At 38.7% G+C, this 24993-nt stretch overlaps 4 protein-coding genes across 5 annotated transcripts; 2 read left to right on the top strand and 2 right to left on the bottom strand.

Moving 5' to 3' along the window:
- Positions 1-78: 78 nt before the first annotated feature.
- LOC141899429 (histone chaperone asf1b-B-like) lies at positions 79-4036 on the bottom strand. Its single transcript, XM_074785725.1, has 4 exons — positions 3642-4036; positions 2900-3015; positions 2631-2807; positions 79-925 (listed from the first exon to the last, which is right to left on the bottom strand). Exons 1-4 carry the CDS (start codon positions 3748-3750, stop codon positions 692-694), a joined length of 636 nt encoding a protein of 211 aa, XP_074641826.1. The 5' UTR covers positions 3751-4036; the 3' UTR covers positions 79-691.
- Positions 4037-4119: 83 nt separating this feature from the next.
- On the top strand, positions 4120-7665 carry LOC141899535 (uncharacterized). 2 transcript variants are annotated; one of them, XM_074785902.1, is made up of 2 exons: positions 4120-4185; positions 4753-7665. In XM_074785902.1, exon 2 carries the CDS (start codon positions 4786-4788, stop codon positions 5455-5457), a length of 672 nt encoding a protein of 223 aa, XP_074642003.1. In that variant the 5' UTR covers positions 4120-4185; positions 4753-4785; the 3' UTR covers positions 5458-7665. The 2 variants fall into 2 exon arrangements, with proteins under 2 accessions (XP_074642003.1, XP_074642004.1); XM_074785903.1 differs by lacking the exon at positions 4120-4185 and adding an exon at positions 4395-4453.
- A 583-nt stretch (positions 7666-8248) lies between these two features.
- On the top strand, positions 8249-10935 carry LOC141899342 (ADP/ATP translocase 1-like). Its single transcript, XM_074785591.1, has 2 exons — positions 8249-8410; positions 9748-10935. Exons 1-2 carry the CDS (start codon positions 8294-8296, stop codon positions 10534-10536), a joined length of 906 nt encoding a protein of 301 aa, XP_074641692.1. The 5' UTR covers positions 8249-8293; the 3' UTR covers positions 10537-10935.
- Positions 10936-13839: 2904 nt separating this feature from the next.
- Positions 13840-18024, bottom strand: LOC141899942 (coiled-coil domain-containing protein 130 homolog). The gene is made up of 7 exons (XM_074786582.1): positions 17944-18024; positions 17502-17638; positions 17099-17273; positions 16264-16348; positions 15643-15815; positions 14984-15122; positions 13840-14315 (listed from the first exon to the last, which is right to left on the bottom strand). Exons 1-7 carry the CDS (start codon positions 17944-17946, stop codon positions 13882-13884), a joined length of 1146 nt encoding a protein of 381 aa, XP_074642683.1. The 5' UTR covers positions 17947-18024; the 3' UTR covers positions 13840-13881.
- Positions 18025-24993: the final 6969 nt, after the last annotated feature.

A 24993-nucleotide genomic window follows, 5' to 3' on the forward strand; every position in this document is an offset into this window, starting at 1 on the left:
GAGTCCGAAGGAAAATTCCTCATGAATAAATAAAGCAGATAAATCGATATACAAAAATATTTATTTACAAATGACACTCTTAAATAAACGAATGATTATTTGTGTACAAAATCTTCACGAAAGTACAGAAGAAAATGTATGCATTAATTTACAATTGAATTTGGGAAAATTAATTGAGTTATTGAAGATCCATCCAACCCCACCCCCGGCAGGGATATGAGCCTCAGGGCACCGAGACTCACCATAGTACAAAACCCTACCACACTACACAGGGTGCACAGCTTGGGTGATGTCATTATTATCCAATCAGAAATCCTGTTTTGTTATAGGCCATTTTTTTTTCTTCATTTCTTCATATCTAGTTTATCTATGAATTACAGAGACTTGCGAGCAATCTGATTTTTCTTCTGCAGCAAACCTATGCGCACCCGGTCTAGTGTGGCAGGGGTTCATGCCGTGGCCGAGCCTAGCGTAGTTAATTACCTAATCGTTGGTGGTAAGCTTTTATAATCTGACGAGTATGAAAATATCCAATTGTGAAGCTAAACCACAGACAGCTTACTGATTAAGTCTAGCGATGCCATCAGGTTCGAATCCTTGCCGGAGAAGGGGGATGGACAAAAGCATGTATTACCGAGACATCAGAATGAGAGAGAGAGAGGGAAAAAAGTAAAGTGTTTTTACGAATAGATCATGAACATTCCATCATCATATTACTGTCCTCTTGATGCGGTTTCGAGAAACCTAACTCAGTTTTACCGACAGGCGGAGGAGGCATTGTACGTTGCTGTTGATCTGAACACATTTGATTTGAATCGGAGGCTGTAGATGTCGCCGGTGGTATGTTTTCCGTTTGTACGCTGTCGTCCCAATCGATTTTAAATCTCGTAACTCGCGGACAGGTCGCTAAAATATTGCGTTGCAGCTGAAAATATCAACAAATGCATCAATAAAACTAGTTCGGCCTTTTTATTTTCAAATGTAGCAACGCAACAATAATACACTAGCAAAGCATCAATCACATGACATTTCATGCTGTGTTGCATATAAATAGTTCGACATTATATTTTGAAATATAAAAATACAAAAACAAGATCATAATGTCAATATTATTATAGATAATTGTTTTTCATTATATATTGATGTAAATTATCCATGAAATAAAATGATATGATACAATGGAGAATAAGGTACGGGTTAACGTTGTTGTTTTCTATGCTCATGTTTCAAGGGACAGGGTATATCTATTACATATTATTCGAATTTTTCCGAATGAAATTGTAAAAAACTATCAATAAACCATTGATCCCTTTTCATACAAGCAAAATGATTGTCTTAATGTATGTCGTAGACAGTTAAGTCATCTTTTGGATAAGTCGTCACATTAATGAAGTTGTCTCAATTTTTTAGTCTCAATTCGTATTTCCAATTTAATTTATTAAGTGTAAACAGTCACAGTTGCCCTTAAATCATCCAGTGTTGCTACTTTATCATGTAGCACTGGAGCTATCAGTCAGTCAGCCTTTAATGGCCAAAGGGCATTGAGAATGAAGCCGAGTTTAGGCTGGCTTATGTCGACAAGCAACGCGACGCCTACCGACGCAACTGGGTTTATCCCCCATTAGCGGCAACTAGCATCGGTTCGACATAAGCCGGCTTGCGACGGCAACGCGACGCCTACCGACTCGTCGCAAGCCGTATCCGGCTGGTTGCCCATGTCCTACTCCGGCCTACGGTAGGTGGGCAGTTGCTTTCGATCGCAGCCGACATAAGCTCATCTGCGACGCGACGGAACTGAGCGCAGGGGTTCCAGCCAATGAGAGACCACATATACATAGTACAAATTATCACCGCTAGTTAGCGTCATTCGTAATTAGTCATAAACTTTCAAATTCAAGTAGTTCAAAACGTAAATCAAACCTTCAGCACGGCAGAGGACTGGACCGAAGATCTAGAAACGAAATTGGTAGATTTATGGTGTGAGCGACCATCTTTATAGATGTCGCTAGCACGTTGTATTCAAAACAGAATCAGAAAGATCAAAGTCTTAAAGAAATAGCTTTTCTAATAGAAATATATTTCCAAATAATTCAAATTTATTCTCAAAGTGCTTATCACGTGACCATTTGAGCTGTGGCAGTTGCTAGTAATCGCAACCGACATAAGCAGGGAAGCAACTGGGAGGATCTCATATACCGCTAGTCGGCCTCAGTTGCTGCGAATCGGAGCCCAGTCGACATAAGCTGGGCTGCAGTCGACATAAGCCAGCCTTTTGAACCACATTGCCTGCAGCTAATCAAGAACCGAGTCATTCCTGAATGCAGAGTGCAAATATCAGTGAAAATAACGGTAAAATAGGAAGAATCATGGCTACAATATAACTTGCACATAGACAGCAGTTACTGGGTTAAAAAGTCTGATTTTAAATCTGATCTATGGAACAGGGGTCAGTTGCAGTCAAGGCTTAAATTTAAGACCAGTCTCAAGACCATATATCGGTTCTTTCCAATGCAAATACTTAAGACCAGTCTTTAAATTCTAGATCACTTCATTTTTGGGCTTAAGATTCCTCCATGCAACTGGGGCCAGAATTTTTCAACAAAAAGATGAAGATGATTTTTATAACAAACCTTTTGAAAGTCTGGTTTATCGGGAGGATTCTCTTTCATTTCGGGATCAGCGTATTCGTTATTGACGTAATAACCGACTCTGATAAACTCTTTACCCCTGAACGAACACGTCAGTAGAATTACAGTGACACCTATAGCATCAGCTAGCGGTATTTTACTACTGTCAGGAGGCTGAGCCTGAAATATACAACATTATGATACAATTCAATTTCTAGATACTACATTCAGACAACTGACACCAGAATTACTTCCTAATTAATCGAACGCACCTGAAATACAAACATGTGCTTTCCACCTGGCACCGGACCAACTAAAACTGAATCTAAAACTTGATCAAAATCCTCACTTTCAGCACTGCCGACATAAATGATCTTCCATTCCAAATCTGCAATACACAAAAATGATTAATTCATGGAGTGAAAACCCTAAAGAAACCAACCACAGAATGAAATTAATTAGTTGTGATTTTAATTAGTGGCCGTAATTAGTTTATTTTTGGAAGACATAAGGAATAATCTTAATTAGTTCAATTAAAAATATATAATATAATCTGTAAATCCATTCCATTATCATCTGAATATGTTCAGTCGCTGATTGACAATCAAAATTAAAATTGGCAAACTGTCTGTGGTTTAGCTTCAAGATCGGATATTTTTCAGGCGCATTGGAAGCAATTTTTGATTGCTACGGCCAAATACTGATTTTGGACAGGTTCTAAATTATATCAGTTCTGTTCTGCTGAATATTGCCGCAGCGAATTTACTTAGTTTCTTCAAAACCGTGGTATTCAAAGAAAAAAAAATGTCATTCAGTAAATCATTACCGCGGCTTTTGCCGCAGCACTTCCCTCCAACGCCACTGTTTTTACCAATACTTTAGTGAAAAGATCATCCAATTATCACCAATGACGATTAGTAGGTAACTGAATCAATAAAAAAAATTGAATTGAACTTCTATTTACAGATCACGTCTATTTATAGTGAGATTCATTGAGATAAAATGCCGACGAACCCTCCGGTAAATCTTCTAAACATTCGAATGTAATTTCGAACTGAAACGGATTTTTGAACGGCGATGGATTATCGAGTACGACAACATTAGTGATGTTAACTTTGGCCATCCTCCATTCACCAGCCCTGTCACTTCGCGTAATGGCGCGAAGTATAATAGAAGTATTCTTTCATTCCCATTGGTCAGTTTCTCATCCTCGCATCCCAGTGGTGGTGTTCAGCTCGTTTGTGATTGGTCAACTTATTTTACTCGCTTCCCTAAACATTCTGATTCTGCGAGCAATTATGATGTCGATTTGTCAAGATCCCTGTGTTGAATACAACGTTACTATTTCGAACTATCTACTGGGGCCTAAATATATAATTTTGAATAATAATGATGTCCGAGGGGTGTCGATCTGACCGTTTTGATAATTGTATTGTTCTGCGGGTGGCTCCGTCCTTTCGGCTAATAGAAAGAAATGGCTCCGTCTTTCTCCACATACTTCCGGGTTGACGTCAAAAAGATAAAATATCTTACAAATTCAACTTTTCTACTGTTATTTGTGAGTATAAAAGCGAAAAATTATCCAGAATTAAATAGATTATATCACCTGAATCGATTAAGTGCTTTAAGTCTTGCTGTTATTGAATGCGAAAAAGCAAAAAACGGTCTAAAATCCTTCACAAACGCAAATACAAATGAAATTTATTGATCCGCTTCATCTATAAAATGTCATTCCCATCCGCTAAACTAACTAGGTGGTTGATATGTGATCAAAAAGACCAATTCAGGTGTCAGTCATGTGGGCAACCTGGGCTGTTTTTTATCAGGTATTTACTTCACCAACCAATGTGGTCCACCACAGGGACTTGACACAAAAGGATTTTGACCCCAGTATCCTAGGACTAGGTACTATAAAAAGACTTTTTATATATAGTACCTGGGATACTGGGGTCAAAATCTGTTTGTGTCAAGTCCCTGTGGTGTGGTCCATTGATGTCTTATTTGCTCATGCTCCCGCTTAATTCATTATTGTCCAGTACTTAATTCATTATAACGAATTAAGTAAAAAATATTTAAAATATTTTATTAATTGATAAAATATTTGTTTAATCATTAATTATTTCAGATGAATGACGAGTGAAAATATTTCGTTGAAAAAATGTTTTCTGGTTATTGGGATTCGAATAAGACGAATATCGAAGAGGCAAATAAACACTTACAGGCGTTAATGAGTCGCATAAACGAGTTAGAAAAAACGAACAAAGAACAAACGAGCGCTTTATATCGGAAAGATGAGGAAACTCGGATGCAACTTCTTTCATTAGAGGAAGAAAAAAACAAAGACATCTTGCGTTTGCGCAACGAGTTGAGACACGTAGAAAGTGAAAACTCGAAACTGAAAGATATGTGCTGCGAAAAAGATCTCCAAATTACGAAATTACATAAAAGTTACGTCGTATTGAACGATATCGTAAAATTTAAGCCGATTCTCGACAAACTGTCGTTTCATTTGGGACAAGCGGAAAACGTCGACGACCCGAACGTGAAACATTCCCCGATTAATCTGACCGAATTCCTCGAAATTAACGGCGATGACGACAACAATGCTGCAGCGAACAATGTTGCCATGCCAACGGTGAATAATACGAGTCCGAAGAACGTGCCGATTCAACACGTAAAACATTCGAAACCGGTGAAACAATTAAAACAGAACCTCGCGAAGAATCTCTTATTGAATACGAGTTATGCTTTATCAGACGAGGAAGAGGGGAAAGTGGCGGATGAAAGTGTTCTTTATAATAGCTCAGGAGGCAAAGAACTCTACCTCTAACGGCCCAGGAGGTAAAGAGCTCTACCTCTAACAGCTCAGGTGTCAAAGAGTTATATCTGTAACAGCTCATGAGGAAAAGGGCTATACCTCTAATGGATCGGGAGGTAGGTCTATAGAGCTATATCTGAAACAGCTCAGGAGGTAAAGAACTATACCTCTAACGGCCCAGGAGGTGAAGAGCTCTACCTCTAACAGCTCAGGTGTCAAAGAGTTATATCTGTAACAGCTCATGAGGAAAAGGGCTATACCTCTAATGGATCGGGAGGTAGGTCTATAGAGCTATATCTGAAACAGCTCAGGAGGTAAAGAACTATACCTCTAACGGCCCAGGAGGTAAAGAGCTCTACCTCTAACAGCTCAGGTGTCAAAGAGTTATATCTGTAACAGCTCATGAGGAAAAGGGCTATACCTCTAATGGATCGGGAGGTAGGTCTATAGAGCTATATCTGAAACAGCTCAGGAGCTAAAGAACTATACCTCTAACGGCCCAGGAGGTAAAGAGCTCTACCTCTAACAGCTCAGGTGTCAAAGAGTTATATCTGTAACAGCTCATGAGGAAAAGGGCTATACCTCTAATGGATCGGGAGGTAGGTCTATAGAGCTATATCTGAAACAGCTCAGGAGCTAAAGAACTATACCTCTAACGGCCCAGGAGGTAAAGAGCTCTACCTCTAACAGCTCAGGTGTCAAAGAGTTATATCTGTAACAGCTCATGAGGAAAAGGGCTATACCTCTAATGGATCGGGAGGTAGGTCTATAGAGCTATATCTGAAACAGCTCAGGAGCTAAAGAACTATATCTCTAACTGCAGGAGCTAAAGAACTATATCTCTAACAGCAGGAGCTAAAGAACTATATCTCTAACAGCAGGAGCTAAAGAACTATATCTCTAACAGCAGGAGCTAAAGAACTATATCTCTAACAGCTCAGGTAGCAGGTGAAAAATACATGATAACATTTATCAAATTGTATTGAGCTGATGAACAAAATCAGTGAGAAAAAAAGTCATTAACTTGTTTCGGTTATGGATCCTTAAATGGTCTTTGGCATTTCTAGTACTTAAATCTTGGTTTCAACACAGTAAGAATAAATACTGCAAAAATATGATGCAAATTTTGATTGTGGGCTTTCTCTGGTCACTTAAATACTACACCCATCGCCATGGACAAATTGTGTTCATTCGGTATGAAGATCTGTACAGCTATTTTTGTCTCGAACCATCTCTCCCACTCTCTTGAAGATAATGCGCACAATTATGAACAAAAACATTAAGTTTTGGAGAATTACGCGACACTAAGAGAGAAGTGAATTGTCCACTCAGTTTTATGAGCCATTTTCCAAACAGTTTTGAAAACGATTCATGGGATTGAGTCTACTGTAAATTATTAAGTAAATCTAAAGAGAGTAGTGATGACTCAGTTCTGTAGACCATTTCACTAGTCCCTTCATTCTTGTTCATAATTGTTGGTTTTTCTTCAATTGAATAACAGACAGTCGCTTGTCTTTATGGAAACCATATCGCTCTATCTCTTTAATTCATATTTACTGGTATATGTATTACTACTGCTGATGTGTTTCCATAATATATTTTGTCTAGTAATGGTTGTAGTTTTACAATAGAGATTTAAATTTTCGTATAAATGTCATGTTTATATCGACCCTCGGAACTCGTGTGTTTAATTTATTGCAGTCACAATTTTACAACGGTTTGAAATTATATAGGAATATTTTATTGTATAGATATTTAATAAGGTTATGGTATTCGTCATATCTATGTACGTATCATTATACAATATATGTTTTTATAGAATCTTAAACATTATATGGCAAATCTGTTGCGTGTACCCTGCAGCCCTCCTTCATACATTCAGCACTTAATCTCGGACATTTCTTTTTTTTTTGATGATTTGAAATGAACCTCCACAAACAAGTTCCTGGTGCAATTGGATACAAACATTAGAACATTAGACATTAAATGATATTTTCAAAGATTGTTCATCAAGACTTCACACTTCACTGGTGAATGTCTAGGAAGGTTAGCTCGGTTCAGGTATGCAGATTGAGTTTTGATAATACTTGTCCTGTTGAATTTCTCATTTACAAAACTGTTACAGTTGTATTTATAATTTTAATGGACAATTTTTCAAAGAAAGAAAAAGTCTTATATCATAGTTAATTTATTTTTCATCATTGTAACAGCTTATTGTATATAACGGTAAATAAAGCATTTCTTCAACTTTATAAAGTTCTTAGATTAAATTTGTTTTTAAAAGTAGTCATTTGAATTAGTTTCAATTTTAAATTAGGTCTTACGCCAATAACGCACTTGGACTCAATCCAACCGCACTTTGACCCGAATTTCGGCAGTATTAGTCCCGTAAAGTACTAGATAATTATCAGGTATACTCATTTTCAATTGTATCGCATATAATTTCGGCCAAAGTCTTTCTCAAAATATATTTTCCCAATCGCGGCCACAGGCAATGTGATTTTCACGTGAAGCGGGGTATTTTCTGGCGACGAACCAGGTTATCTGGACCCCACATACATATTCGTATCTTGTATAGATTATTGGATCAATGGATCACTCTTGTCGGTATTGTGATTCAATCGATTCAGTGGAGATAATTACACACGCCGTGAACTGGGCCCCGCGCAATTATTACAGTTAATCGGGATTCGAACCCGGTCGGATATCCACAGTTCCGTATCGATTTTTCAGCTCCGCGAAGCCGAAAAGCCGGTCACGTGACTAGCGACGGCCAATTGAAAATAACGGTCGCTAGTGACGTCACAGGTGAACTCGATCACTTCGTTTCACGACTCAAACTAGAAACATGTCGAAACCTTTCGATCCGGTACATTTCGCTAAAGATTTACTGGCTGGTGGCGTTGCCGCTGGTATTTCGAAGACCTGTGTAGCTCCGATCGAACGAGTCAAGTTACTTTTACAGGTAAGATGAACCTCGATTTTTCCGATAGCAAACTTTTTTCCAGATTTAAAGTTTTTCGGATTTTCCATCGTGTGTGAATTTCTGTAGTAAAATCAAAGATGGCCGCTCCCATGTAGCGCGTGAAGGTCATACCGGCAAAAATTGGGCGTATCCTTGAGCTGAACGCGTAGTTCATGTATTCGCTGTTTTCATTCTGTCGAGTTCGAGATTTGTGTAAAATCTGAAGTTCAGTGGTTACCAATTGACAACCGATCTGTCATAAAAAACATGGAATGATAGCGCTGCCTCTGCTGTGTGGCCTTTGCCTTTGGTCCGTGGTCTCTTGCTTCTTCAAACTTAAATCAATAAAATGAGTGCGGATTTCGAGAAACCTGATGATAATAATCTTCCAAATGATAATGCATTATTGGAGAATAGCAGGGATTTCTTCATAAATTGGGATGAATTCTACAATTTGGCTAACCAATTGATTAATCTGCCTTGAGTTCTAATCAGCTAATACTAATAGGCCTATTTTGCTGAGAAAATGAGTGCATAATAGCCACAAAAGGTTGAATGATCCCATCTCTCTTTCATTGTTAATTCCCACTAATTTACCACAGCTCTGGTATCTAATGTCTATTTATTAATTGATGAGACCTGTTTTTCTCGGATATTTTGCTTACTTTTTGGGGTACATACCTCATTTATGTCTTAACAGAATGCCAAAAATCGCGGACAACAACTGAATATCTGATATATTTCCAGTTCTGTACCAATTAGATGGATTGGCAAAAAGACTCCTTAAGTCCAGTTTAATGAGAGAGAAAATCCTCCATTTTGTCAAATTTCTTGGATTTGAACATTGTTACCATGCCTACGCCACCCTGATTTAGTTGAGACCCCACAAGAAAAATAACTTCATTTCGTAGGCATGGTGACAATGTAAAAATTCAAGAAATTTCACAAAATGGAGGATTTTCTCTCATTCAATTGGACTTAAGGAGTCTTTTTGCCAATCCATCTAATTGGTACAGAACTGGAAATATATCGGATATTCAGTTGTTGTCCGCGACTTTTGGCATTCTGTTAAGACATAAATGAGGTATGTACCCCAAAAAGTAAGCAAAATATCCAAGAAAAACAGGTCTCATCAATTAATAAATAGACATTAGACCTCTATTAAAGTCCTATTCCATCAATTGTATTCATTAGTTCAATCTGACTTATTGTAGTTGAAAGGACCACCCTAACCTTACCATTAACCCTGATCTTCAGTAACTCTATACTACATTATTGTGGTAAATTTGATCTGAAATCAGCGCTGGACTAATGTGTTTAATGTGTTGTAATTTCAGGTCCAACATGCTTCCAAGCAGATCTCCCCCGATAAGCACTACAAGGGTATCATCGATTGTTTCGTACGTGTTCCCCGTGAACAGGGTTTCCTCTCCCTGTGGAGAGGTAACTTGGCCAACGTCATCCGATATTTCCCGACGCAAGCTTTGAACTTCGCCTTCAAAGATCAATACAAGCAAATATTCTTGGGCGGAGTCGACAAGAATAAGCAGTTCGTGCGATACTTCGCCGGTAACCTGGCGTCCGGTGGCGCCGCCGGTGCCACGTCGCTTTGTTTCGTGTACCCGTTGGACTTCGCCCGAACCCGGTTGGCGGCTGATATCGGCAAATCGGATCAACAACGAGAATTCAAAGGTCTAGGTCATTGTTTGGCTAAGATCTTCAAGAGCGACGGTCTGCGCGGTTTGTACCGAGGCTTCGCTGTTTCCGTGCAAGGTATCATTATCTACCGTGCGGCGTACTTTGGCTGTTTCGACACTGCCAAGAGTATGTTGATCAAGGATCCGAAGAACGCCAACTTCTTCGTCGCGTGGATGATCGCTCAGGTCGTGACCACCGGCGCCGGTATCCTGTCGTATCCGTTCGACACGGTGAGGAGGAGAATGATGATGCAGAGCGGTCGATCTGACGTCCTCTACAAGAACACCATCGATTGTTGGAAGAAGATCGCGCAGCAGGAGGGAGGCTCCGCGTTCTTCAAGGGAGCGTTCTCGAACGTACTCAGGGGCACAGGCGGCGCCCTCGTATTAGCGCTTTACGACGAAATTCAGAAGTACATAAAGAACTAATAGTTAGCTTAAATTAGACGAATATTAGTAAAAAAAAAGTAATCAATTAAATACACTCTGTTCTTAACCACTTTATTTATTGAATTCAAGTAAAAATCAAATGTAAAAAAAACAGTTGAACAATAATATGAGTCATTTTTAGAAAGGATGCTGGCATTCTGATGTTGCCTGCTTTCAGATTTGAATAGACCAATGTCGCTGCAATCATGCTAAATTTATTATTTAGTGACCACTTATGTAGTTTTTCCTGGGCTTTTTTCAAGAACTAAACTAGTTTGTTATTTGTGTGCGTATTTTTCTGAGACGTAGATTTGGAACAATTCTCTGACGTGTAACAACTGAATGTGTGATAACGATATCTAGACTGGAATTGTAATAAAACTTGTATATAATAATTTACTAAGTCGCTGAATTGTTTGTTATGACTGTGTGCTTGGTAACCAGAGGATCTGTTAGAACATGACTGGACACAGGTGACCGCAGAGAATTGTCTGGAAAACTTGAACCTTTGTGCTTGACCATAGGTTGACCCCCTAACTTAAAATGTGAAAACTATTTCAAGGTCTTGATCGGCTAGGCTGTTAGTTTTCATAGGTTAAGTTTCAAGGTGACAATTTCAGAAGGATGAACGTTAATGACGTCAAGAGTTATGCGGAATCGACCGATTCATACTGTCAAGTGCTGCCCCTATGTATATAATTGGCGGTGAATATGTGAACTAACCATTCTCGCGCTGGGCTATTATTGCTGGGTTTTAGCTAAACTCAACACAAGCGAACTTACTGGTAAACCGGCAATACTTTTCTCGGATATTAAAATACCCGAACCACCCCGGCAAATGTAAGTTCGCACATTCATCGCCAATGATGAATATAGCTGCACTTGACGATTACAATCTAACAAGGATCGATATTCCTACGTGGCAAGCGAGTAATAAAGATATTTTACACTAGGATAAGTCAAATTCCATAGATAAATCAGCAATCAACTGCTTCAAACATATTGTTCAAACCTACTAACACTTTACTGGAAGAGTTTTTAGAGCTTCTTTTAGTAAATTATCTTATATTGCGTTCTTGTATTTAGCATTAGTAAAGCGGCAGCGTAGTGATAGCTCACATGCCATAGGAAGAATATATTCATGCATGTGTTCGAATCCCACGTTGGTACCACATAAAAACACTAGCAATCGTTATCGGATGCAGAAAAACAAACCTTTCGAACTAGACAGATTCATCTAACAATGAAACCGGATCGGAACACAAAAAACGTTATGCACACCGCGACTGACTTGCTTGATGGACCCGACTGCCTGTCCCTCGCCGGGACTCGAATATCAGTAGTCCCAAAAACCGTTTTAAAATGTATTTACCGTGGCGATTCCTCGAGAGGATATTCCCACAAAATCAACTTCAATTCGATGGACCACGCACTGGGCCAAAACCTGGTCCAACGCCTGGACCTCTCGGCTCGGCGTACTTATGGAAATATATATTGAACATAAAAATAAAATGATGTTTGAATAGATCTTTTCTGCTATATTCTCTCAAAAATTATATACCAGTTCAAATTGGCAAGAAGGATTCTCCAATTGACAGAATGTTATATACCGTTAACTACCGTTACTTTAAAGCTGTGTACAGTTTTACTCACTTGAGTATCATAGTCACCGAAATAAATCTAAAGAGTTTATTTTTACATGTCAGCCTTGACGGTAACTAGGTAAAAGGGGCTCGTTTGGCCGGTGTCGTGATGTCGATACCCTTTTCAATCATCAAATCAATGCATAATTCCAGACATTTCTCATTGCAATCGTCTCTCTCTTCGCTAAATTCTTCCTTCCCGTAGCAATCTAAATCGTCGTCGTAGCAATGAATTTCGCAAGTTCCGATATTGGTTCCGTAATCTTCGGAATTGGTTTCGACCAGTTTGCCGTTTATCAACACGCCAACCGTTAACCGCGTGGCAACCGCCAACAACAACATCACCAGCAACGCCTAAAGTTGAAAAATTGTTTTTGAACCATTACATTTCGTAAAAAGACACAATGGGAAATGCAATGTTTTTACATAGATGTATTATTTGTAGAATATAAGTTCGGTCAATTGTTGTCTGTAATAAAATTCCAGAGAATGTGATCAAGAATATCCATTTTCATGAGTGACTCATTCGTGTGATGTTTTTGGTTTTTAAACTCTTTTTCAAGATTTGGGTACTATATGAGATGTGGGATTTCGTATTATTAGAATGTAATAAAGTGTTTATCAGAAAATGAAAGAAAGAAAGTCCAGTAGGGCAGCAGAAGACTTAATCATCGCTATTAATTTCGTTTAAATGTTGTTTTAAAGAAAAAAGTTCCCAAATGGAACTCAGCAAAAAGCAACTCCCGTCGCTAAAAACGGTTAGATCTTTATTTCTTACCTGTTTTCGAAGATTCGTCATTTTAGTCTCGTTGATGGTCGCGATCGAGAGAGAGAGAGAGAATTTAGAGGTGCAGCAATCTGTGCGCCTCGCTAGAGAATAGTTTCATATTGATCATCACACATGGCAATTAAACACGCCTAGATTTGAATTACAGTTTATTATTCAATGACAGACGATCGACAATGCGGATAGACTTACATCGACATCATATCAAATATCGAAATAATGCAAAGGCTGTGGAGACTATAAAAATGTTTTATTCCTCATTGATCTGTCTGAATCGATAAAGCCGTATGAAAATCAGCTACACCAAATGATCCCAATGAGTTTGTATATATTTTAACAGTAGGTACATATATTTGTGTACGTTCAGATTCCACGGTTGAGATATCGTTGTTTTGGTGAAATATCAGCCGAAGCTATATCAGTCCGAGTTTATCAACTACACGTATTTCGAATAATTCCCGTTTTCTCTAAAAAGATGCCTTTTTGATGAAAAACCACTTTTCCTGATAGACTCCTAACGCCGGGTCCAGATCAGAACTCTTCTAAATCAGGGAACGATAGGGTATACATGTCGTCACATCTGGCTGGTTACTGATACTGACCAAGCTCCGTCTATCTCTACGTGAGTGGTCCAGTGTTCAGCGCACAAGGCTTGGAGGTCCTGCTAGGGTTTGGGGTCGAGCTTGGATTTGCCTCGATGAAGCTTTTTTAGATAATATTTCGAACTACCATCCATGAAAAAAATTTCCTGGCTATCGACATAGAAGTAGAAATCCTCACTGATGTCCGAACCGTAGCTACTAACTAATATCTAAAACGTACCAACAAGAAATTCTTAATCAAATAACAATTTTGTTTTATTTACTTTTTTAAAACAATAATTTACCGGTAATACGTACAGAGAATAGACAGTAACTATGTAGAAGAGTCTGTATCAGAAGATGATTCATATGATATCAAACTAACCAGTCCACCAGTAGACTGAGCAGGAGCTGATTGAATTGGGGGAGGTGATGTACCTGTTGATTGAGCAGGAGGAGCTGAAGTACCTGCTAATTGAGCAGGAGCAGCTGATGAGACTATAGTTTGAACTGGAGGAGCTAATGAGACAACTGTACTATTGTTCTCACTGATTTCCTCAGTGTTTTTAATCACAGATGAACACTTTTTAACGATTCCGTATTTTAGTTTCTTAGTCACTACATCCGAATCGAGGTCATCAGTAGTTTTATGTTTTGTTGGAGTTGGATTCCACACTTGAGAAACGTTGCTGATTTTTGTGTTCGGTTTTGAGAAGATCGAAGAATTTGTGATGACTGCACGTTTTCTCTTCTCTTTCTGGTCGTAGGCTGAAAATAGAAAAATCTCTTTCAATACAAGAGTGATGCTCAACAATATATAACATCCACAATATTGAAGATTTAACAACGAAAATCGGTTAGATTGACCTTTCCGTTAGAATGCTTCTACCCATTTCCAAAAAATGAAGATAGGATTGAAGCATTCTCCCTAAACCATCACTGTAACAGATCAAATTCGTCAATATTGCAGGTCTTTTTTATGCACTTCATAGCATGCGACAAGTCTTATTTGATTTCGAGCGATGGTCCTTTGCTGAAAAGTTGGTTCATCCTAAACCATCAGATCGTGACAGTATTGGTTTCAAATATTGGTTAAAGTTAACTTGCGGAACTCGGACATGCGACTATCAAAATTACATTATCATTGTATCAATTCAGGGTCAGTTTCTTAAAAATTGGTTAAAGATAATATCCAGGGCCCGGCTTTATAGACTAGCATTAACTTTAACCTGGGGGCTAAATGAAGGCTAAATCAATTTATATTCGATTGAGTTAGCCCCCCGGTTTAAGTAAAAACCAGTCTTTGAATTGTTTTTAAGTCAACTACCGGTATCCATTGTTTAACAAACCTTTGAGGAACTGGCCTCCGATGGTTAACTAATACTAACTTTTGAGCAACTGGCCCCAGAAATATATGATTGAAAATATGAGCTTACATTCAGCAGTTTTATATGTGAGTAAATGAGCTAATTTCTTGTCATCCTCGTGTTCTTTTACTAGTTTAATATTCAAACTAGATTTATCTAATAACAGTTGATCAGTGGTTTGCGCGTTCTTTATACTGGTCTTCTCACCCTGCAATATAGAACAAATTTTAAATACTGTGACTCGGCACTGCATTGATTATAGATTCAGTAAACTAAACCTGGACCAGGCTTCATACACTGGAACCCCTAGGGGAAAATCCTCAACCTGAGCCTGGCTTCATAGACCGGGTTACAAAATAAGCCCTAGGGTTTCATCCTCAGCCTGGGCCTGGTTCCATAGTCTGGGTATCAAAGTTAATCCTAGGGTTAAATCCTCAGCCTGGGCCTAGTTTCATAGTCTTGGTATCTAAGTTACCCCTAGAGATGAATTCTCAACCTATGCTCAGTTTCATAGACTTTTTCATACACTTACCCCTAGGGGTAAATCCTCAATCTGGGTGACAAATGACATAGTAACAATTAGAGAAACCATGGTATAAATAACTGATTAATTTTGAAATATTCATCAGGATTTTTTGCCTTCACATCTATGAACTCAGTCCTGAAGTTTCGCGATCGCGCATTTTCGTAAAACCTCAAAGTTTAAGACTCACTCGACAAAACCTTACCCTAAACTTCTGCCTGGCTAACTTATTCAACATGTAATCATCTTTATAAACTGATTTGATGTCTGATATTTGTGCTAAAGCCGGGACGGCATTCTTGATTTTCGTTTTATCCTCTGAACCGTGTTCTAGTTTATACATCGGATCCGTCGCCAACTTCTTGATTTTACTTCGATCTGAAAACAGACACAGAAAATTAAATCTTGTTTTCAAATGAATTCAGAACTAGGCCCCAGTTTCACGAAAACTTTAAACTCAAATTTTTGATTTAGGTGAATTCATTTTTTTGATGAAGACGACAATTCAAACTTAACAGTTTTAAGTTTTAACTTGTTCATCGAAACTGGACCCTGTTCACGAAGAACCAAAGTAACTAATACAGTTAACCTTGCCTCACTCAGACATAGCCAAAACGAATAAATATTCTAATTTTCATATTTCCAATCTTTAACTTAGTATATTTCTATCAACTGGGACTCATTTTGCCGGTCCTAGTTAGTACGAGTAAGTGCTTGCAATTGGTCCAATCGTGTTCGTTATATCAATGAACTGAATTTTCTTTTTCTCAAATTATGGACGATTGTGAAATCTGTTTCTTCTTTCAATAACTGTCTCGTTATTTACCATCGGTAACGATCTGTTCATTTTCAGCCGGATCCCAGCGCTGTTCCTTCCGTCGAGCTCCCGATAATATCACATAATCACTATTCTATAAAACAGATAAATACACTTACATTCGACTGACTACGACTGTTACACGATATTCACCGCACATAGGTTGAGAAAATCCACAATATCCGTGTAGATGAATACATTAGAAATACCACGATAATTCCACAATTAACAAAAGACGGAAAATCATTGAATAAAAGAGTATATTTGAGGCAACGTTTTGGCTGTAAACCTGAACTGCCTGATGATGGCTAAAACAAAATATATGATCATTATATACTAATTCATTCAAGAACTTTCCATCTCCTTTTGCTGAAATTATTGTGGGATGTCTAACATACCATCTCAAAGTTATCGATACTGTGTAGACTCTGCTTTAATCCAATTCATTTGGACCAATGAAATTCATCCAAATTATTTAAACATCATGAGAAGTTGAATCTGCATATAAAATCAGTTGATTTTCGATGTTTTAACTGTAGTGAATATTAACTGTGAACTGTGGAACTGGATTGTCAACCATGAGAAAGATCCTAGATTCAGTTCCACCGTTCTACAGTCCAGGATCCAGATCTGCAGTAATTGGACTCATGGCTTTTAAAAGATTAGAAAGCAACTGATTATAACTCTATTTTAACTTCATCGAGTCAAACATTAACCAACAACTGTGAAACTAGGTCCATATTTTTGTGCATATGGTAGACCAAAAATAATATGCGAATTAGATCTAAATTCGGATTAAGCTTATCTGGATTATCTCGCAGGGATTACTGTTGATTCTACTTACCTGTGGATCGGTTTGTATCTCGAAATGAGTATCGCAAAAATGACATTTCATATTGAATTTATAAATCGGGGTCGTATAGTACATGCCGGCTTTAGTTTTCTCCGCGTTATATCGGACGCCCATCGCAATATGAATACCACATCCTTCGCACCAGATATTATACGGCATTTCAAATCTACAATATAATTAGATAACCAAATATCAATTAGGTTTTTGATCATTCAAGGACAAAATTTTGTTAGGACCAATTAGGCCTAATTAGAGAAGAGCACTGTAGATGCTATAGGCCTATACGAAATACATTTACGGCATTTGCTTTGGATAAACCATTTTCTTTCTTTCCAAAATTGCCATTTTCAGATTTTTCTTACAACAGCACATTGGGTATATAGAGATGTCATACCTGATGATAATGATGCCCTGATCAATTTTACGAGCTCTTTCCCGTAGCGCGTGGGTGCCATGGTATCCGTTGAGCGAGTAATGCTTTTTCGGATCAAAATCCGGCGGATAATACTTATTAACTCCTTTCCTTTCACCCTAAAAATAAAAATTCAGAAAAAAATCATAAAAATTCGTCAATGGCATTGAATAACATTAATATCAAATGTTAAACATAATCTATTTGACTGATTGACATTCAAAATCTGTCACTAAGTAATAATAGTTTTTCGATACAGATATCCAGCTGTGGTAAGTGAGCCTCCACGAAGAACTGGCAAGCGAGGATGGGAATGGACATTGACTTAATCGTAATTTTCTGTACAGATTCCACTCATCCACAAAACACACATTAACATATTATCAATTCACTGGAAAAATACTCAACAAAAACCTATACAAACCATAATTAAACGTAACAGATGTCCCAGAAAAACATACAAATATTCGTTTTAAAAGCGATTTCTGAACCCGGAAATAAAATGCTCCACATATGGTTTAGCTAAAATACGGATTCACGAATTCAATTCAATAAATATTTATTGACACATGGAGTCTGGTGCCCACGCCGCACGGCACGTGGTACGTCGACCTGGCCACTGTGACCTGGCACGAGATCGATGGGCGAGAGAAGGCTAACTGCTATCTAGTTATAGTGAAGCCTCGCTTTGAAGGCTTCAACAGATCACAGGGACTTGTCAACAGATCACAGGGACTTGTCACAATTGATGGTGAATCCATCACCATGAATTGTGACAAGTCCCTGTGCGACTGATAGCGCTGCGGTGACGGCGTAGGAGTGTATTCCCGCCAAGTCGACTGCAGGCTCCCGGCGACTGAGCTCCGGGCCGGGGATGAAACAGTTCGAATTATTTCTGGCACTGCTAGCAATAATGTTCGTTCATGTGATATCAAGGTTATATTTGTGTTTGATGCGCCATCTGGCTTGAATCGGTGATAGGAAGTCGGCTTTCGGGTTCATCTCTGCACCAGGCCGGGTCTGATCTAAGGAATGAAAGCCACTTGCCCGGTGGGGCAAGCATATCTGTAGTAATTTCACTTGCCCCGTCAATAACCTACTTGCCCTACACCAAGCAGTCCGACTGGTGACACAATCATCTATTCTATCGATTGGGGAAAAGGATTTGAGACAAAGCACTAGTCGGGCGGACAAGTGATTGATGCCGATAACCTACTTGCCCTAATGACAATTAATAATAATATGATAATAATCCGTTCTTACATAGCGTTATTCCAAAACAATTCTTCGCTCACTGCACTGTCTCTCCAAACGTCTACGGAATAACAATGTTTTAACTAAGCTTTTAGATGGAGACGATGTCATCAACTAATCTGATTTCTGATATGGTAACTGGTTCCAGTAACTGGTTGCACCGTAAGAAGAGAAACTACGGTCACCAAAATTGGTCCGGGGGAATTATACTTGTCCCGGGCAATCGCACAAGTGTTTATATCGGACTCTTTAATAATTATTGTAAATGGTAAATACGAATCAGCGTCGACGAGATGTTACAGATGGATGGACCACTTGGACAGTAGCTGGTCCACACATCATCCTGGGGTACGGTTTGCGTATAGTCATTGGCTGGGCGTAAATGACGCATTACCCTTCTTGTAATGTCCGTGGCGGTGTGAAAAAGGCTGGGGTCCCAAAGATCGAACAGCTAGGTCTGATCTAACCAGGGAGAAGTGGTTCATACGTTTACTACTGCATGGGCGCATCGACGTGGTGGGACCGTTTCAGGTTGACACACGTGTTTGCAACGTAGCACGTGACCATCAAAATAAAGAAGAAGGGCGAGACACATTATTCCTGCCGACATTCGGAACCTGACGTTGATTGGCATTAAACTTCATGATCGACCACAAGTTGCCCATTTCCCTGCATTTGTTAACCCTTCGTCGGTGCGATTTTTTTCCACAAGCCAGTTTCCGCCATTTATTCGCCTGTCACGCGCACGATGGTTGCTTTTACAACCGCGGGGGTTCGTTGTACTTAACAAACCCCTGATGCCCATAATGCCATTTTCAAACCATATATTTTGCATGTCGAAACCTCCTGTTACAAAGTGGTCCCATACGATAAACAGAGGTTATATCAGAGAATCAATGAAGAAGTGAAGTCACCTACCGTGCTGGTCACCACGGCTACCAGACTGACTTTTACAAACTGAATCAGTCGCCGGGTCTTACTACAGTGGTTAGGGCACCAGGCTGGCAGGCGAGAGGCCCTTTCAAATCACGGTGGGAGATGGCGTATGTTAGTACAACAACTGATTTATATATAATAAGCTGATGTTATTTTGACCTTTTATCATAAGCGGACCTTTTTACCAATATAGAACTGATAGACATTTTCCAACCTTTTCAGACGTTTTACTATAACATATTTCACCATTTACAATTAATTCTGCTTACATTTATATTTTACAAAATGATAACATTTCACAAAATTGGAGTGAATTGTAGCTGTACAAAAGACTAAAATGTTGAAGTGATTTTCCAATACGCAAGAAGACACAGACAGTTCCAGTATATTCTCAGACAGTCGGTTAACTCAGATAGTCAGTACACTCTCAGAGTCATAATACACTCAACCAGTCAGTAAAATCTCAGGCAGTCGGTACTGACTCAGACAGTCAGGACACTATGATTAGGCAGTCAGCACACTCTCAGACAATCATTACACTTTCAGACAGTCAGTTCAATTTCAGAGAGTCAGTACACACCCGGGCAGGCAGCACACTCTCATTCTCATGAATTCAACTCGGATGCAAATCAGTCGAAGTTACGTCATTTTCATGTATGTTGTGAACAGGTCTGGAATCTACCGTACGGTATCACTGGTCATTCTGCCTATAGTGTTCTTGTTAGGAGCGTTTGGAAATTCAGCTACATTCCTGGTTATGATAAGCCGCAGATTCCGCAGTTTATCTTACGCTAACTATCTTATCGTTTTGTCTCTCAGTGATTCTATTTACGGTATCAATTTTACTCTGACGCCTGTTTTACAGTTTGTTCTCTTTCACATTAAAGATGGTCCTATATCCATCATGAGTTCACTGATTAGTTGTCAAATCTATCAATTCATAGTGAACCTTGCACTCTGTAATAGTTCGTGGTTAATAGCAGCAATATCTTTAGAACGCACGGCAATTGTGCTCTTCCCATTCACATCTCGTTTGATATGTACACCGAGATTTGCTAGATTTGCTATATTGATAATAATTGCAGGGAATGCACTGGTTTTATATCTCACACCTGTTTTGTCGATAAACTTTTCTGACAAATTATTCGGGTGTTACTATAAATTATTTGACCAAATAAAATTTTTCAAAATAATCGTAATCTACATCTACCTTTTACCGTTAACTTTAATCATTACATCAAATTCTGTTATAATAGTTCAGTTATTCAGAGGTTCAAAAATGATTTCGTCTGATCAAAAAACTACAAAATCAAAACGTACAACAATAATGCTTGTAACAGTTTCACTCGCATTTGCAATATCTACACTTCCAAGCACTATTACTTCAATTTTTCCAATCTCTGAAGAAGTCAAAAGTGTTCTATACGATATATTTGCACACTTTGAAATGTGTAACTATGTGGTAAATTTTTACATATATCTTTTACTGGGACGAGAAATTCGTGAATATTTCTGTATGAAAATCCGCTGTAGAAATTCAGTCAAAAATAACCAGTGAAATTTCGCTTCAAATTTCACTCCATACAAGTTTTTGGGTCTATTGTTAGGTTCTTCTTGTTCCTAAAATGTGTGAACCTTTGGCGAAAATTGGCCTTATTTGTGATTAACAAAGAACTGCTTTTTTAAACTCTTGGCTATACGAAATGTAGTAGAGGATTTGAAACTGTTTGTAATAACAGAATGATAGTATTTATTATCGGTGGATAGTCACCACAGTGCGATATTCTCATCATCCGTTGTGCGAGCATGCTGCAGATCTATTGATATGTGGTACAAGCTATAGCTGCCATTCTTATCACACCCACAGTAGCCTCAACTCTCCCGATTCTCCTATCAAACCCTCACATCCCAACTTTCACAAACCCCAGCTGTCACAAAATCCCAACTCTCACAATACTCCAACAAACTCCAACAGTTCAAACAACCAAACCTGCTGGGAAAAAAGCAAGGGTTGATAAGAATTATACGTAGGTGGGGCCGAACATAGTTGACTATGGATCGACCATAGACGATCCCTCTAAACTATCATCAAACGTGAATGTGGAGTCGATACATGTTTAACTACCTAAAAGGCAACATCTCCGACCAAGAATTTATGGGCAATGTAATATATATGGACCAATGAAGGGTTTGCAGTCAGGGTTGACGTGAGCTTCGGCGGGCGGCATTCAAACCTTGACAACCACATAAACCCCGGCGTTGATAGAAACGTTTGAATCAAAATTTCATTGAATGATGTATGAAATTCTGCTTGCAAAAATATCCTTTATTACTCGCATGCCGCAGTAACAATAGCGATCTGAGGTAGAATATAACCGCCAAATGCTGCCTCAATACATAACGTTGACGGTGTATGTGTAAACTAACCGATTATTCGCATGCCACAGGTGGGTATATCCAGATCTAAAAGGCACTATAGTGCCATTTTCAAATAATCCATTTTGCTTGTCGAAACCTCCTGGTAGAAAGGGGTCTGATAAACATAGGTTATACCAGAGAATCAATGAGAGAAAGTATTGTTAGTGAGGATACCTACCTGACTGGTCACCACAGCTACCAGACTCAGTAACTTTTACAAACTGAATCAGTCACCGGGACTTCGTGATCAACTAGAGGTTAGGACACAAGGCTGGCAAGCGAGAGGATTATGCCTCTACCAGTGGCTAGGGTAAGGGCAAGTGGTATATTTGGATAAAACTGATGTTATTTTGACCGTTTATAATAAACTGGTGTTGTTTTGGCCTCTTTGCCGATATTAAACTGTTAGACATTTTGCCAACCTGTTCAGATGTTTTACTATACGATATTTCACCATTTTCTATGAATTCTTCTTTTACATTTATATATTACGGAATAATAACATTTCACAAAATCGGAGTAAATCGTGTCAATTTCTATTTACGGTTGATAATAAATCTTACTATAGCCATATCTTGTAATATTAAAGTTAGATTAATTTTCCAATTCGCAAGAAGACAAAGACTGTTCCAGTGCATTCCCAGACAGTCAGTACACTCTCGGACAGTCAGCACGGGGATTTTGACAGAATACTATGATCAGGCAGTCAGTACACTCTCAGGCAGTCAGTACACTCTCAGACAGTCAGTACATTCTCAGACAGGCAGACAGATTTCAAATTTCGCTTCAAATTTCACTCCATACAAATTTTTGAGTCTATTGTCATAGGTTCTTATTGTTCCTAAAATTGACCCTTTGGCGAAAAATTTGCCTTATTTGTGATTCACAAAGAACTGCATTTGACAACTCTAGGCTATACAAAATATAGTATAGGATTTGAAACTGTTTGTATTCAGAAAATAATAGTATTTATTATCGGTGAATAGTCACCACAGTGCGATATTCTCACCATCCGTTGTGCGAGCATGCTGCAGATCTATTGTTATACAATCTTTAGCTACTATCCTTATCACACCCACAGTAGCCTCAACTCTCCCGATTCTCCTATCAAACCCTTACACCCCAACTTTCACAAACCCCAGCTGTCACAAAATCCCAACTCTCACAATACTGGAACCCCAACCTCAAACAAACCAAACCAGCTGGGAAAAAAGCAAGGGTTGACCAAGAAATCATGGGCAATGTAATATATGGACCAATGAAGGGTTTGCAGTCAGGGTTTGTGTTGACGTGAGCTTTGGCGGGCGGCAATCAAACCTTGACTACCACAGTATTCTCATCATCCGTTGTTTGAGCAAATCTCCAAATTTTTCCTGCGTACGCAAGGGATCACTGCGCTGCTGTTTTGACCTATGGTTTGCCCGAAAATCGCTGCTCACTTCTGTTTAAAGCTACATTTTACTGACAAGTTTTTCGGGTATTACTATAAATTACTTGACCAAATAAGATTTTTCAAAATACGAGTGTAATCTATAGCTTCATTTTAACCGTTAACTTCAATCATTACATCAAATTCTGTTACAATAATTCAGTTATTCAGAGGTTCAAAAATGGTTTCGTCCGATCAGAAAACTACAAAATCAAAACGTACAACAATAATGCTTTAACAGTTTCACTCGCATTTGCAATATTTACACTTCCAAGCACTATTGCTTCAATTTTTCCAATCTCTGAACAAGTCAAAAGTAACTATGTGGTAAATTTTTACATATATCGTTTCCTGGGACGAGATATTCGTGAATATTTCTGTATGAAAATCCACTGTAGAAATTCAGGCGAAAGTAACCATTGATACTTTTGATTCCCTTTATACAAGTTTTTGAGTTTATTTTTAGGTTCTTATTTTTCTTAAAATGCGACACTTTTGGTGAAAAATTACCTTTATTTTGTGATTGACAAAGAACTGCATTTGAAAACTCTTGCCGTGACAACAGGATTTAGAAACTGTTTGCAATCAGAGATTGGTATTGTCGGTGACAAGTCACCACAGTATGATATTCACACCATTCGTTGTGCGAGCAAATTGAATATGAAGGCAAATTTAGTGGCATGATACCAATACATGGCACACAAATTTTAAGCAAATCTAGTAAAAAGGCAGACTTAGGGTCAGGTTTTACTTGTTGATATATCTCGGAAAATGCATTAACGTAACATAATATTTAAAAACCCCCGGACCTCCCTTTATCTGCTTTGCGACTACGTCGCTTTCTTGGCATGGATACTCGCTGCCCTTTTTTTCACTGTGCTGTAGTCATTGAATGGCCCTGGATCCGCGCCCGAGCATGCTGTTCGACCCGATTCGCGTTATGAATTTTTCCTGCGGCACGTGAGGGATCACCAGAGCGAACTTCGGTTATCGGAGCTAGCCGACTGTATTCAAACTAAGTGAAACCGAATGTTAATTAGTCGGAACCATATTCCAGAAATAGTTCGGTAATAAAACGCATTCGGTTATTAATTCTGACCACTAGTCGGCTAGATACGAAAACCGAATTTGGTCTAGGCCGCTGGTTGACCCCGGGCCCGGCGCTCTTTCACCCGGGGATCGCGGCTCAACGAACTTCTATTCATTAGTGATTCAAAGCTCGTTTAAAAAACTAATTCTCCTATAATAAAAACTCGGCGTTGATAGAACTATACGTTTCAAACAAAATTTTATTGAATAAAACATGAAATTTTGCCTGAAAAAAACATTTTTCGTTACTCGCATGCCATAGGACAATTTCGATATGTGGTAGATCTTAACCGTTGAGTGCTGCCTCTAATTAAAACGTTGACGGTGAATGTGTGAACTAACCGATTA

This window comes from Tubulanus polymorphus, chromosome 2 (assembly GCF_964204645.1).
Source record: "Tubulanus polymorphus chromosome 2, tnTubPoly1.2, whole genome shotgun sequence".
NCBI lineage: Eukaryota > Metazoa > Nemertea > Palaeonemertea > Tubulaniformes > Tubulanidae > Tubulanus > Tubulanus polymorphus.